Source organism: Pongo abelii, chromosome 14 (assembly GCF_028885655.2).
Source record: "Pongo abelii isolate AG06213 chromosome 14, NHGRI_mPonAbe1-v2.0_pri, whole genome shotgun sequence".
NCBI lineage: Eukaryota > Metazoa > Chordata > Mammalia > Primates > Hominidae > Pongo > Pongo abelii.
The window spans coordinates 54,453,584-54,469,840 of NC_071999.2; the positions used below are offsets into that span (position 1 = coordinate 54,453,584).

The 16,257-nt window shown below is 38.0% G+C and overlaps 1 protein-coding gene across 12 annotated transcripts in view; it reads left to right on the forward strand.

Annotated features, from left to right (window-relative positions):
• Positions 1-16,257, forward strand: part of SETDB2 (SET domain bifurcated histone lysine methyltransferase 2) — a 50,450-nt gene that overhangs the window by 28,211 nt on the left and 5,982 nt on the right. For 9 of the 12 annotated variants that reach the window (XR_008512898.2, XM_054529521.2, XM_054529520.2 and 6 more), the window contains 6 exons: positions 4,315-4,878; positions 8,048-8,164; positions 10,995-11,164; positions 12,794-13,019; positions 13,521-13,620; positions 15,676-15,769. Coding sequence is in view for 11 of the 12 variants with exons in the window: in XM_054529521.2 (XP_054385496.1) it covers positions 4,315-4,878; positions 8,048-8,164; positions 10,995-11,164; positions 12,794-13,019; positions 13,521-13,620; positions 15,676-15,769 (1,271 nt within the window). In the remaining variant the exon portion in view is untranslated. The remainder of the gene's footprint in view (positions 1-4,314; positions 4,879-8,047; positions 8,165-10,994; positions 11,165-12,793; positions 13,020-13,520; positions 13,621-15,675; positions 15,770-16,257) is intronic. The other 3 variants (XM_054529526.2, XM_054529525.2, XM_063714907.1) reach the window with 1 other exon arrangement.

Below are 16,257 nucleotides of genomic sequence, written 5' to 3' on the forward strand. Positions count from 1 at the left end.
GAAATTAATATACCTGCCTTTCAGAAGAGGATGACTAAAGAAGGGACTGAGCAAAATACCAGATTTACCTACTGCAGTCTTTAGATGAATACAGTATACATTCTTATTTTAAAATATGCCCCCTTAATGGTCATAGAGGATAGAATGACTTCTTATTTTAGCCTTGCCAAAAGCTAGATAATCCATTGGCAGCCTCTAAGCCATGCTCCACTTTGATGTTCAGGGTGACTAACAACACCCTGAACAATTGTCAAATCATATGCAAACTGAGAAATCCTTACCCAAAAAGGCTGGCAAGCAGGTCCATCCAGACAGCCGTGGACTTCTCCTTCTCACCACTTACTCCTTATCCTGTGTTTACCTCTAGCACTTTTAATCAATGACTGGGTTTACAATACAGTACATAGAATTGGTTTTGTTTATTTCTTTTTTTTTTTTTCAGTAATGTGTCTTAGCACCTAAATAAAGTTAACCATCCTCTCCATAAAATTGGGATGAAATTAGGTTACTTTATACTTAAGACTTGTAAGTTGGGTTTTTTCCTTCTCTTTAGTAAAATGAAGCACAGATAAGAAAATAATCTTTTCTAAGGTTCATGCTAGTGTTTTATTTTTATGCTTTTCTCCTCCTTTTCTGTTTTTTTCTCTTCTCCTCCCACTCCTCCCTAACTCTTCTTAAATGTAAAACATGTATTTCTCAGTCTTAATTGCTCAGTAACTAGAGTCTTGTATCTCCTAGTTTTTATTTGTTAGTCATAAGGAGAATACTTTTAAGCTAGTTTGGCTTTCTTGAAATGTAAATTCCAAATTACAAGTTTTACCAGCATATTTACTATCACAAATTTTAATCCTAAGTAGTTCTAATTGTATATTGTTCCAGTAGTGGCTAACTTGGAGTTGTATTTGTTGTGTCATATGAGGAAATTATGTAAAGGACATTAAACTACTATTCAAATATTAGTTGTTATTTAAGAACTAAGGATAACCCAGATACTTTCTCTCTCACATATATCCTGAATTAATCCCTTCATATTCCGAGAAAAATTTATTGAGTCATCTACATTAATATTTAATGTTCCTCTTCCTCCAAAGAGCAAAACAGGAACCAAAAAATTCATACCTGAGGCCAGGTGCGATGGCTCATGCTTGTAATCCTAGTACTTTGGGAGGCCAACGCAGGCGGATCACTTGAGCTCAGGAGTTTGAGGCTAGCCTGGGCAACATGGTGAGACCCCATCTCTACCAAAAATGCAAAAAGTTTGCTGGGCATCGTGACGCATGCCCGTCGTCCCAGCTACTCAAGAGGCTGAGGTGGGAGGATTGCATGAGCCCAGGAGGCGGAGGTTGTGGGGAACCAAGATTGCACCACTGCACTCCAGCCTGGGTGACAGAGTAGGACCCTGTCTCCAAAAAAAAAAAAAAAAAAAAATTCATAGGCAAAGTGTCAAATGACATTTACAGAATAATATACTACAGAATCCAATTTGAAACATATTTATTTGGTTAAGTCAAGTTGAAAAGGATAACAGAACAGTTTACTATCTCTATAAATCTCTAAGTGTATAAATAACTTGAGAGTGAGTAACCTATATCAAAACAAAGAACAAGGCCATGAGAACCTAAGGAATGTATTACAGTGAATTCTGAATGAAAGAAAATAGGATGTTTTATCTCAGATAGACAAATAAATAGAATATCCAGAGTTCAGATTATACTATAATTCCTTATAAGAAAAAGTGGTAAGAAAGAACTTGACACCTAATAATAGGGAACAAGTAGGTTCCAGGTACCATCTTTGAAAAACAAGAAGATATTGGATACTAAAATAAATCAAGGGCCAGCATGGTGGCTCACACCTATAACCCCAGCACTTTGGGAGGCCGAGGCGGGTGGATCACTTGAGGTCAAGAGTTTGAGACCAGCCTGGCCCACATGGCAAAACCCTGTCTCTACTAAAAATACAAAAATTAGCTGGGTGTGGTGGCACATGCCTGTAATCCCAGCTACTTGGGAGGCTGAGGCACAAGAATCGCTTGAACCTGGGAAGCAGAGGTTGCAGTGAGCCGAGGTCATGCCACTGCACTCCAGCCTGGGCAATAGAGTGAAACTCTCTCTCAAAAAAAAAGATTTCTAAATAAATTATAGTACATCCTTTTACCTGTTAGACTCTGAAATCCAAAAGCATCAAGATCCACCTGATTGATGAAACTCTGTGAAAACAGGCACTCTCATTTATTGCTGAAGAAACTGACACTATGGAGAACAATTTGGCAATATTAATGAAATAACTAACCCATTTGCCTTGTGACCTAGCACTCCCACTTCTGGGAATATGTTCTGCAACAGTATCTTTATGTGTATGAAATTGTTATTAATAGATTCATAATTTTATAGCAAAGATTATTACAATAAAATTACTTATTAAAAGATCACTGTATAAGTTTACTGTATATGTTCTAAAAGATCACTGTGTAAGTTAACTAGTCCACTATTGTGGTCTAGCCTATACTACATGTTATGGAAAATTGTCCATTATTGCAGGCTAGGTAATTAAATTGTGGACTTACGCAAAGGATTACTATATAGTTGGAGAAAGGATGAGGAAGCTCCATATCTGCACATCCAGTATGGTAGCCACTAGCTACATGTGGCTGTTTAAATCTGAATTAATCAAAATTAGATAAAATGTGAAAGTTCAGTTCTTTGGTCATGCTAGCTACATTTAAAAGTGCTCAGTAACCACATGTGCCCACTGGCTACCGTATCGGACAGCGCAGGTATAGACCATTTCTATCAATGGAGGAAGTTTTTTTGGATGGCACTGCTTTATATAGTGTATTAGTCCGTTTTCACGCTGCTGATAAAGACATACCCAAAACCAGGCAATTTACAAAAGAAGGAGGTTTAATGGACTTACAGTTCCACATGGCTGGGGAGGCCTCACACTCATGGCAGAAGGCAAGCAAGAGCAAGTCACATCTTACGTAGATGGTGACAGGCAAAGAGCTTGTGCAGGGAAACTCCCCCTTATGTTACCATCAGATCTCGTGAGACTTATTCACTATCACAAGAACAGCACGGGAAAGACCTGCCCCCATGATTCAGTTACCTCCCACCAGGTCCCTCCTACAACACTTGGGAATTCAAGATGAGATTTGGGTAGGGACACAGCCAAACCATATCATAGAGCAAATACAACACATCTCTAAAATACCTGTATTATAATATATAACAGACATCTAAAGATAGAAAATACTATGTAAAACAAAACTCAGATTATTTGTGAAAGTTTAAAACTTGATTTCCAAACAAAAGGAAGCTTTTCACGGAATTTTTTTTTTTTTTTAAGACAGGATCTCACTCTGTCACCCAGGCTGGAGTGCAATGGTGTGATCATGATTCACTGTAGCCTCAACCTCCCGAGTCCAAGCGATCCTCCCACCTCAGCCCCCGAAGTAGCTGGAACTACAGGCGTGCACCACCACACCTTACTAATTTTGTTTACTTTTTGTAGGGACGAGGTTTCACTGTGTTGCCCAGGCTGATCTTGAGCTCCTGAGCTCAAGCAATCCTTCCGTCTTGGCCTCTCAGAGTGCCAGGATTACAGTTGTGAGCCATCACACCCTGCTGACTTTTTTTTTTCTTTATTAATAACCACCCCATTTTCTCCTGTCAGTTTGCCATTTTTTCAGATGTATCAATATGATTGTGAGGTAGATTACATATTACGGAAAGAATTCAGTTGGTACTGTTGTTGAAGGCAAACAGTATAAAGGATTCTTGATGAATTAATAAGTTTTCAGCCAGCCTTTGTTTTTTTGCATGCAAAGAGCTTGACCTCAGCATGCCTGAAGAAGTAACCTTCTTCAGTGCTTTATTGATTGCATGCTCTAAATGAACTAAATTTGCTAGGTGCTATGAAATACCTAACAGAAAGTTACAGCTGTAATCACAACTTCCTGGAATATTCTGAAATTAGGTATAAGGCAGACCTGGTGCGTGCCTGTACCAGCTATTTGGGAAGCTGAGGCAGGAGGATCACTTGGGGACAAGAGTTCAAGGCTGCTGTGTGCTGTGATCACACCTGTGAATGGCCACTGCACTCCAGCCTGGGCAACATAGGAAGACCCCATCTCCGAGAAAAGTTTTAAAAATAGATATAATCTTTGTATGGCTGTAGAACATCTTAAAATGTGTATCTTAGAGTCTGGCTTATTTTAATATTGTCTAAGAAGATAGGAAATAATTATAGTTTTTTTTAAATGAGGAATTGAACTATAAATTTGAGATACTAATGAATAATTTATTTTAACAGAACAACAGAAAATAAGGAAATTCTCTCTCTTGAAGATAAAATTGTAGACTTTAGAGAAAAAGACTCATCTTCGAATTTATCTTACCAAAGTCATGACTGCTCTGGTGCTTGTCTGATGAAAATGCCACCGAACTTAAAGGGAGAAAACCCTCTGCAGCTGCCAATCAAATGTCACTTCCAAAGACGACATGCAAAGACAAACTCTCATTCTTCAGCACTCCATGTGAGTTATAAAACCCCTTGTGGAAGGAGTCTACGAAACGTGGAGGAAGTTTTTCGTTACCTGCTTGAGACAGAGTGTAACTTTTTATTTACAGATAATTTTTCTTTCAATACCTATGTTCAGTTGGCTCGGAATTACCCAAAGCAAAAAGAAGTTGTTTCTGATGTGGATATTAGCAATGGAGTGGAATCAGTGCCCATTTCTTTCTGTAATGAAATTGACAGTAGAAAGCTCCCACAGTTTAAGTACAGAAAGACTGTGTGGCCTCGAGCATATTATCTAACCAACTTTTCCAGCATGTTTACTGATTCCTGTGACTGCTCTGAGGGCTGCATAGACATGTGAGTAGAAAAACATGGCATTTCAAAAAATCTCCTGAATGTAAGGACACTTGTTAAGAAGTCTTGCTTTGTATTAATTTGTCTATCTAAAACCTGTTCAAGAGTTACAGTAAGACTGGGCATGGTGGCCCACGTATGTAATCCCAGCACTTTGGGAGACCGAGGTGGGAGGCCAGCTTGAGCAAAGGAGTTTGAGACCAGCCTGGGCAACATGGCAAAACCCCATCTTAACAAAAAATTTAAAAATTAGCTGGGTATGGTGGTGTGCACCTATAGTCCCAGCTACTCTGGAGGCTGGGGTGGGAGATCTGCTTGAGCCCAGGAGGTCAAGGATGCAGTGAGCTGTGATCACACACTATACCAGAGACCTGGACAACAAAGCAAGACCTTATCTCCAAAAAATAAAAATAAAAGAGTCTACAATGGGAAAATGAACTCTGTCACTAGCAGTAGGAAAAAAAACCTCTAATTATTTGCCAAATATGGTAATTTGAAACATTTCTTCCAAGGATGCATATTTCCTTTAATCTAGTACTAATACATTAAAAGATAATCAATAGCATTACAACAAATGATATTTAACAGTGCCAGACACTGTGACAAGTACTTTACATTCATTCTCTTAATCTTCACAAAAACCCATGAGGTGGGTAATATCTCAGTGTTATACATGAGGAAGTTGAGCCTCAGAGAAGTCAATTTGGAGAGGTCATAGAACAAATTGTAGAGACAGGATTTGAACCCATGTTCTTAACCATTGGGTTATATATTGCATTTTACTTTTAAAAATCATTTGCTGGCTAACGTGATGCTTATAACTAGTATTTTGTTAATCATAGTATAGTATTAACATCCCATGAAAAAATGAAAACATGTTCTAATATATTAAGACTTTGAAAAACATTTTAAGGGTGTGTAGTACACATACATTTGTAGGTATACAGATGTAGAGTGGTGTTGCATTATATGTACATTTAATTTAATGCAAATTTAGCTACCCATACTTGGCAAAAAAAGAATAAGAGAATGATAAATAACTTAAATAGTATAATAATAGTTTTCACCATCCTCTAAGTTAATTGGAGTGTAAAATGAGAGCTATATCTACTGTTACCTCAGTTTGGCTCAGTTCCTTGAGGCCTCTCATAGAGGAAACCTCTCACTGTGCTGTTTTATTCTGTTTAAAAATATGTATTTTATTTTGTAAAGATTACCTCTAAATGTAACCCAACTACCTCATCTGGGGACTTGGCTCTCCAAAAGAATAGAAACAGGTACCTGCACAAGACTAGGAACTAGGCCAGTATCTCACAGGGCCTGGAATTGTATTAATGAAAACCTTGTTAACAGCTGTAAAACCAATAGGGTCAGAGCCAAAGCATTGGAGAAAGCACCCAACGTAGAGCAGCACACAGGACTAAACCCCACAGAAGGTATGATTTCAAACAAACATTTACCACACACAAAGATGTTTAGGACCATGAAGGCAGCATGAGTCCCGACAAGTAGAGAGAATTAACACCTGAGGAATCAAGAGATAAATGTTGAATCTAATTGAAAGGGATTTTAAAACAGGTATAATTTACCTGTCCCAAGAGGCTGGGCACAGTGGCTCATACCTGTAATCCTAGCACTTTGGGAAGCTGAGGTAGGAACATCATTTGAGCCTAGGAGTTCGAGACCAGCCTGAGCAACCTAGCAAAACCCCATCTCTACAAAAATACAAAAGTTAGCGTGGCATGGTGGGATGCACTTGTAGTCCCTGCTAGTCGGGAGTCTGAGGTGGGAGGATCACCTGAGTCCATGGAGGTTGAGGCTGCAGTGAGCCGAGATTGCGCCACTGCACTCCAGCCTGGGCAACAGAGTGAGACCCCTTCTCGAAAAAGAAAAACTATTAACTTAATTGTGTATGAAGTGAGCAATACCTAATCCAGTAGAAAAGTTAAAAGGAATTAACTAGATTTGTATATAGCATGGATGGGTCTCAAAAAACATTATATTGAACAACAAAAAAAGCAAGTTATAGAATAATACCTATAGTAAATTCTTTTATAATGAAAAATACACAATATATTGTTTGTAGATACATATGTGTATAAAAGCATAAAGGATGCCACACTAAATCTCTTGAGAGTTTAGTTATATCTATAATGTTTTACTTTTTAACTTTTTTTAAGAAGACCATGTATATGTGGTGTGTATATTTTAAATTATGTATACAGGGAAAAGAACTAGACAAAATGCTGACAACTAATTCTGGATGGTGGAAATATGGGTGTTTATTATTTGTATTTTTCTGTACTTTTTATAAACTTTGCACACAAAATCACATGGGAAAAAACAATTATAGATATTCATATCTGTAAACAGAATCCACATTAATGAATTTGTTGATTGTTGTCGTTGTTCTTTTCTCTTGCAAACAGCAGCCACCATTCTGATGTGTATTAATTAATACAGAAAATACAGAAGAGAATCGTAGAGGAAAAGACCTTAAAGTCACTTGTTCAGCAAAGGAGACTAAGATCCAGAGATTTTAACCAGCTCACCAGCAGTCATTTACCTAGTTACACAGCTAGAGTCCCCAAGTTCTTTACTTTGTATCAAATTATGGTTCCCTATCAAGTTAGTTAATCATCTGAATAGAGGGGAAAGTACATGAAGTTTTATGGTTGCAAGCTTCCTGCCTCGCAACAGTATGAAAAAAGGATTCAATAATAGTAGCCAGATACCCAGCATCAATCTCCCCAGTCTGTTTCTGTCACTGGAGTGAGAGAGAACTTAAGACATCTGCAAAACTACGTCCTTACAAATTTGACATATTTAAGTTTATCCATTGTAAAAGAGCAGAACTAGCAGAATTCTCACAAACAAGCTTCTGTGCTGAACAGGGAAATTAAAGGAATTGATTTTGAAAAGCTAAACTCATATAGTTAAGTATTTCATGAGCAAATAGAGTTGCAGTGCAGTTTATAATTATTTATAAACTTTTGGGAGGTATTGTCTTTCAAAGAGATCTATTTAGGGAAAAAGCTCATAGTGTTCATGAGCCAAACTATTCTAAATGCTATTACATCTTTTATTACATCATTTACACTTTTATCAAGACAGTCTCTTGACTTAACTTGGTGCTTTTTCATTCTTTCTCCATCCATTGCCTTCCTTTTAGAACAAAATGTGCCTGTCTTCAACTGACAGCAAGGAATGCCAAAACTTCCCCCTTGTCAAGTGACAAAATAACCACTGGATATAAATATAAAAGACTACAGAGACAGATTCCTACTGGGTAAGGTACCTTGAGGATTTGTTGCAGAGTGTGTATATCTTTGAAGGTGGGTACTTTTTATTGTGGTCCAAAATCTTATAGATGTTAAATCTGGTTTAATTTGGTTCTAATACCAAAAATCTAAATTATTAAGGAATAAAAATCCTGTATATTGTTCGTGGAAATGGTAGTCAGAGACCACACACACATTATGCAGAGTGTACTTGAACACTCATCTGCTTTGAGTCTGGCTCTTACCCCTCTAGTATCAGCCTACTTTGGGCAGTCATTTCTCCGTTTAAAAATACGCTGTCTAGAACTCATTTGAGAATTGGGAATTTTCAACCTTTCTTTTTTTTTTTTTTTTTTTTATTATACTTTAAGTTTTAGGGTACATGTGCACAATGTGCAGGTTAGTTACATATGTATACGTGTGCCATGCTGGTGTGCTGCACCCATTAACTCATCATTTGACATTAGGTATATCTTCTAATGCTATCCCTCCCCCCTACCCCCACCCCACAACAGTCCCCAGAGTGTGATGTTCCCCTTCCTGTGTCCATGTGTTCTCATTGTTCAATTCCCATCTATGAGTGAGAACATGCGGTGTTTGGTTTTTTGTCCTTGCGATAGTTTACTGAGAATGATGATTTCCAATTTCATCCATGTCCCTACAAAGGACATGAACTCATCATTTTTTATGGCTGCATAGTATTCCATGGTGTATATGTGCCACGTTTTCTTAATCCAGTCTATCATTGTTGGACATTTGGGTTGGTTCCAAGTCTTTGCTATTGTGAATAGTGCTGCAATAAACATACATGTGCATGTGTCTTTATAGCAGCATGATTTATAGTCCTTTGGGTATATACCCAGTAATGGGATGGCTGGGCCAAATGGTATTTCTAGTTCTAGATCCCTGAAGAATCACCACACTGACTTCCACAATGGTTGAACTAGTTTACAGTCCCACCAACAGTGTAAAAGTGTTCCTATTTCTCCACATCCTCTCCAGCACCTGTTGTTTCCTGACTTTTTAATGATTGCCATTCTAACTGTTGTGAGATGGTATCTCATTGTGGTTTTGATTTGCATTTCTCTGATGGCCAGTGATGATGAGCATTTTTTCATCTGTCTTTTGGCTGCATAAATGTCTTCTTTTGAGAAGTGTCTGTTCATATCCTTCGCCCGCTTTTTGATGGGGTTGTTTTGTTTTTTTCTTGTAAATTTGTTGGAGTTCATTGTAGATTCTGGATATTAGCCCTTTGTCAGATGAGTAGGTTGCGAAAATTTTCTCCCATTTTGTAGGTTGCCTGTTCACTCTGATGGTAGTTTCTTTTGCTGTGCAGAAGCTCTTTAGTTTAATTAGATCCCATTTGTCAATTTTGCTTTTGTTGCCATTGCTTTTGGTGTTTTAGACATGAAGTCCTTGCCCACGCCTATGTCCTGAATGGTAATGCCTAGGTTTTCTTCTAGGGTTTTTATGGTTTTCGGTCTAACGTTTAAGTCTTTAATCCATCTTAAATTAATTTTTGTATTAGGTGTAAGGAAGGGATCCAGTTTCAGCTTTCTACATATGGCTAGCCAGTTTTCCCAGCACCATTTATTAAATAGGGAATCCTTTCCCCATTGCTTGTTTTTCTCAGGTTTGTCAAAGATCAGATAGTTGTAGATATGTGGCGTTATTTCTGAGGGCTTTGTTCTGTTCCATTGATCTATATCTCTGTTTTGGTACCAGTACCATGCTGTTTTGGTTACTGTAGCCTTGTAGTATAGTTTGAAGTCAGGTAGTGTGACGCCTCCAGCTTTGTTCTTTTGGCTTAGGATTGACTTGGTGATGCGGGCTCTTTTTTGGTTCCATATGAACTTTAAAGTAGTTTTTTCCAATTCTGTGAAGAAAGTCATTGGTAGCTTGATGGGGATGGCATTGAATCTATAAATTACCTTGGGCAGTATGGCCATTTTCACGATATTGATTCTTCCTACCCATGAACATGGAATGTTCTTCCATTTCTTTGTATCCTCTTTTATTTCCTGGAGCAGTGGTTTGTAGTTCTCCTTGAAGAGGTCCTTCACTTCCCTTGTAAGTTGGATTCCTAAGTATTTTATTCTCTTTGAAGCAATTGTGAATGGGAGTTCACTCATGATTTGGCTCTCTGTTTGTCTGTTATTGGTGTATAAGAATGCGTGTGATTTTTGTACATTGATTTTGTATCCTGAGACTTTGCTGAAGTTGCTTATCAGCTTAAGGAGATTTTGGGCTGAGACAATGGGGTTTTCTAGATATACAATCATGTTGTCTGCAAACAGGGACAATTTGACTTCCTCTTTTCCTAATTGAATACCCTTTATTTCCTTCTCCTGCCTAATTGCCCTGGCCAGAACTTCCAACACTATGTTGAATAGGAGTGGTGAGAGAGGGCATCCCTGTCTTGTGCCAGTTTTCAAAAGGAATGCTTCCAGTTTTTGCCCATTCGGTATGATATTGGCTGTGGGTTTGTCATAGACAGCTCTTATTATTTTGAGATACGTCCCATCAATACTGGGAATTTTCAACCTTTCAAGGTACTGACTCACTTAATCTTCACAAAGCAGCCCTATGAGGGAGGTACTGTCATATAATCCCCATTTTAAAAATGTAAAGATAAAGCACAGATAAGTTAAATAACTCATCCAAGATAATACAGCTAGTAAATGTGGAAGCTGTGATGGGAACCCAGGCACTCTACCTCTAAGAGCTTTCACATTTAGCCTGCTTCCCTCAGTAGTTATCAGTGCCAGTGAAGTGACAATAAACTGCTTTTTGCTTTTTGAGATGTCTGATTTTCTCTTTTGCATATTTTGTTGACAGCATTTATGAATGCAGCCTTTTGTGCAAATGTAATCGACAATTGTGTCAAAACCGAGTTGTCCAACATGGTCCTCAAGTGAGGTTACAGGTGTTCAAAACTGAGCAGAAGGGATGGGGTGTCCGCTGCCTAGATGACATTGACAGAGGGACATTTGTTTGCATTTATTCAGGTAAAGCAAAAGTTTATTTTCAAATTATTCTAGAGTAGAATCCACTTTTCTGAATATCCATTTTCCTAGCCAGGGCCGTTGAGAGCTTACAGCAAGGTAAAGAGTAACAGTATCTAAGAGGAACATCAGAGAAAGGCAGGTAAACTGGGAACTTGAGCACTAAAGAGATGAGATGCTTAGGAGGTACTTTCTTCAAGAAAAGAAAGGTTCAGAGATGACACTTGGGTTTTTGTGTGAGGGCCTGTTACGTATAAGGCACATTTGTTTTGTCTGCATGGCTACAGGTACTTTGGGGTAAGGGAAGAAAACTTTTTAAAAGTAAAAAAAAACTAAATGACTGGCTTGCCAAGGTAAAGATGACCAGTCAAAAACTTTCTTATTCAATGTTTTGAGCTATTATTAGAATTTAACAAGTTAATTATGTAATATCTGCATGTTATAATTCAGTCAGTGACTTTAGGCAACTCACTCTATTTTGGGGACTGCAGAGAGTTGTCCATGCTGCAGAGCAAAACTTCCTGAGCAGTGTGTTACAGTCATGCAATTACTGATTCTTTAGGGCCACAACCCCCAGGGCCAAACACATCAGTCTTCAGTAGTCTTACACATTTACCTCCAGCATGTCAGGCAAAATCCCTTATTTTCTGTGCACATCCTTCTGTGAGAAAGTTTGGGAAACACGGCTTTAGAGCCAGTCTAAAGGAATTGTCCTTGACTTAGTTTTAGCAGTTAGGCATCAGGGAAAAGAACAACCAGGTTCTGAAAATTACTCATCTGAAAAATCAGGTTTATCTGTTTACATGACCACGTGCTTAAAAAAAAAGAAATGTCAGGTTCACATCAGGGAGGGCAAGAAGCAGCTTGCAGAGTTATCTGAATTCAGAGTAGTCACACGTATGGATCCCTGCCACTCCCCATTTACAAATCCACATTCTACACAGCCTGCCTAGACGTTCATCTCTCATACTTCTCAAAATAACTCTTGGATGAAAGCTACCTGTAAAATGCCAGGTGGTGTCCAGGAAGTATCATTGGTTTTATCGTTGTTGCTAGAAAATGTAACTAAGATATGTCTCCGATCTAATGATGGGTAAGAATATCCTCCTGTTAATTTGGACTTGGCAACCATAATATTGAGTCCCTTGAAAGAAAATGCATGAACTTTAGACTAAGATTTTAGTGTTATGCAGAACTTAATATGACAACACTAAGAACATATCACCACATATTTAAATAGGTACTTTTGTTAAAAATTTTAAGTTTCAGATGATAAAGTCTTTTTAACTAGACATAAAAGCTACAATTTTATGACTAGAGTCATCTCTCTAATTTTCTAGAGTACTTTCTCATCCATATCTTTTTGTATCATTCTAGCTAAATCTCTTCTCTTTTGTATTATACCAAAACAGACAAATGGTTTTTTTTAGATACCCTGTTTTTTCATATACTGGAAGATAAGAAATATCACATTGGTCTTTGTGTTGCAACAGTTTTGTAGGATGAGTTAATGTGTTTATCTTCATCGTAGAATGTGTGGGTTCTTTAGTCATGGAGTAGAAATAGAGATGTCTATTTATCGTTAGCAATTATCTTCTGTGTTGTTCAAACTCTTTAACATTTTCCTTTTAGGAAGATTACTAAGCAGAGCTAACACTGAAAAATCTAATGGTATTGATGAAAATGGGAGAGATGAGAATACTACGAAAAATATATTTTCAAAAAAGAGGAAATTAGAAGTTACATGTTCAGATTGTGAAGTTGAAGTTCTCCCATTAGGATTGGAAACACATCCTAGAACTGCTAAAACTGAGAAATGTCCACCAAAGTTCAGTAATAATCCCAAGGAGCTTACTATGTAAGTAACAGCTGAGGAACCCATAGTAAATCTAAATTATTATCGATCAATTGGTTCTTTTTCCTTCCTTCCCCTCTTTCTTTTCTCCTCATTTGTATTTATCATTTTGCTTCAAAGTTGTTAAGTCTAACACTTTGAGAAATCCAGGACATTTAAAAATCTAGCCAGTGTACTATCCTCAGTGTTCCAGTTTTGGAATTTTACCTTATATGACTTCAGTCAGGTTTTTTATGGATGTCATAAGTTTTGCTGCTTTTTAAAATTTTCTGTCATTTTATCTGCAAAGTTTTCATAGGTTCTCTTCCTTTTTCAAATGTACTTCAAAAATTATTTATTATTATATTTCCTTTCTCTAGCGAAAGGAATAAACATAGATGTTCTTACTTAGGTTAATTTGTAATAATTAAGGATATTTATGTAATAATGGATATTATCTATACTTCAGTAAAGAGAATGAAGAGAATTTTTAGTGATACAGAATAACTTTTTTTTCCTTTTTAGGGAAACGAAATATGATAATATTTCAAGAATTCGACATCATTCAGTTATTAGAGATCCTGAATCCAAGACAGCCATTTTTCAACACAATGGGAAAAAAATGGTAAAAAATGCAAAATGTAGATGGGACCCTTCTTTTCTTTTTTAAATTTTTTTTTTTTTTTTGACACAGAGTCTCACTCTGTCACCCAGGCTGGAGTGTAGTGGCACAGTCACAGCTCACTGCAGCCACAATCTCCTAGGCTCAAGTAATCCTCCTCCCTCGGCCTCCCGAATGGCTGGGACTACAGGTGCACACCACCATGCCCGGCTCTTATTTAGTAGAGATAGGGTCTCACTATATTGCCCAGGCTGGTCTCCAACTCCTGAGCTCTAGCAATTGTCGTGCCTCAGCCTCCCAAAGTTCTGGGATTATAGGCATGAGCCACCGCACCCAGCTGCTGGGGCCCTTCTGAGATATAAACTATTGCCTTCCTATCCTTTACTTAGCTCAAAATGTTTGTGTTACTTTATAGTGTGTAGAATTTCTTTTATTGTTTTGGAATGATGGACTGTGGAAATGCTAGGACCATGTTCTGTTTACTTAGTATCATCCACGGCAGTTGGCGTGTTTCCAGCTTGGCTGTATGAGGAGAATGCTGGTCATGATCTGACAGTGTGCTCCACTGAGACCGAGAGGTATCCCATTCTGAGAGTTTGTGGGAGAAGCTAAAGTCTTCAGCAGTTAATAGTGATATATAAGAAAAGGGACAAAGTAATTTAGGTGAAGGAGAACAAGGTTTTTGTTTTTTGTTTTGTTTTGTTTTGAGATGGAGTTTCACTCTTGTTGCCCAGGCTAGAGTGCAATGGCACGATCTCAGCTTATTGCAACCTCTGCCTCCTGGGTTCAAGCGATTCCCCTGCTTCAGCCTCACGAGTAGCTGGGATTACAGGCGCCTGCCACCATGCCCAGCTACTTTTTTGTATTTTTAGTAGAGACGGGGTTTCATCATGTTGGCCAGCTGGTCTCAAACTCCTGACCTCAGGTGATCCACCCACTTTGGCCTCCCAAAGTGCTGGGATTAGAGGCGTGAGCCACTGCACCTGGCCAAAGTTTTTAAGATGTATGAGAAAGAAGAGATGCAATTTTATGAAAGAATCATCCAGAAAACAGTATTTTATGTGGTAGCCTCTGAGGGTACCCTTTGCATTGTGAACTAAAGATTAGTCAGAGACTGAAACGTAGAAGCAGAGAAAGAGAAAAGAGAACAGAGAGAGACATAATGTTAGCTTACTTTAGGGCTTGTTGATGAAAAGTAAAAACTCTGCTTTAGGTGTTATGCAAATATTTGCCCTCTGCCTGGTAATGGTACAGTAGCTACCTCCTTAGGGTCAGAGAATTATGAAAAGATTGGCCATGGTGTCACACAGACCCAAGTTTAACCTCCAGCTCTGCTGCGTAGTAGCTGGGTGGTATCTCCATACATACATTTCTTTTATCTGTAAAAAGGTAATAGTATATGTTTCAGAATTATGAGGATTAAATGAGATAAACATCAGCAACTTGCTTAGCATAATGCTTGGCATCCAACTAAGTGCTCAATACATGTTGACCATTCACATACTGAGAACTTTCATAATAATATGGTCAATGTGTATTGAACACTTAGTTGGTTGCCAAGCATTGTGCTGAGTATATACGCCTCTTTTAAAGTTATCATTACTACTTAAAGTGACTGCAGTGTCTACAGTGTGTAAGCACTATCAAATTCGTTAACCTTTCTTTGAAGTAGAAACTAGCCAATGAGTGTTTTTCATCTTTACATAACTTACAATTGAGGCCAAATTTATAATCTAGTAATAACACTTTCTCATTACTGAGATGATTAGAATTGGGGGATACAGACAGGGATGCATTAAGATTTTAATTCCCAAAGAATTTCTTGACAGTCTTTATAGCTGTGGCTTAATAAAGCACCTAGAAGTAGAACAGAGTCAAAGGGGATGACACATGTTGACTCCATTAGTCTAAAGACTCCTTATGATATCAGCTTTGAGGCTTTTCAAAACGAATCTAGTACATATAGCCTATGATGACTGGCACTTGATGAAAGAGGCCTAACTGCTAAATACTTTTGCCTGACCTGGAAAGTAAAGACATCTTCCTTGTTTTTTTAAGGAATTTGTTTCCTCGGAGTCTGTCACTCCAGAAGATAATGATGGATTTAAACCACTCCGAGAGCATCTGAACTCTAAAACCAAGGGAGCACAAAGTAGGCTTTGTTTCTTCTGTGAATGCCTACCTCTTCTGCCTGTTTCTCTGTCTCTTTCTCAATACCTGTAGCTCATTTTCTTAGATTCCATAATAAACATGCTGCATTTGTCAGAAAGGTTACAACTTGTCTACATAAGAGATCAGCAAACTATTGTTTGTGGGCCAAATCTGGCCCTCTGGCCCTCTATCTGTTCAGTATGGCATGTGAACTAAGAATGTTTTTTATGTTTGTAAATAGTTGAAAAAAATCAGAAGGTGATAATATTTTGACACTTGAAAATTATATGAAATTACAATTTTAGTGTCCAGAAATAAAGTTTTGGCCAGGTGCAGTAGCTCATGCCCATAATCTTAGCACTTTGGGAGGCCAAGGCAGGAGGGCTGCTTGAGGCCATGAGTCTGGGCACTGTAGCAAGATCTTGTCTCAACAACAACAAAATAGCCAGGTGTGGTGGCACACACCTGTGGTCTTAGCTACTCAGGGGG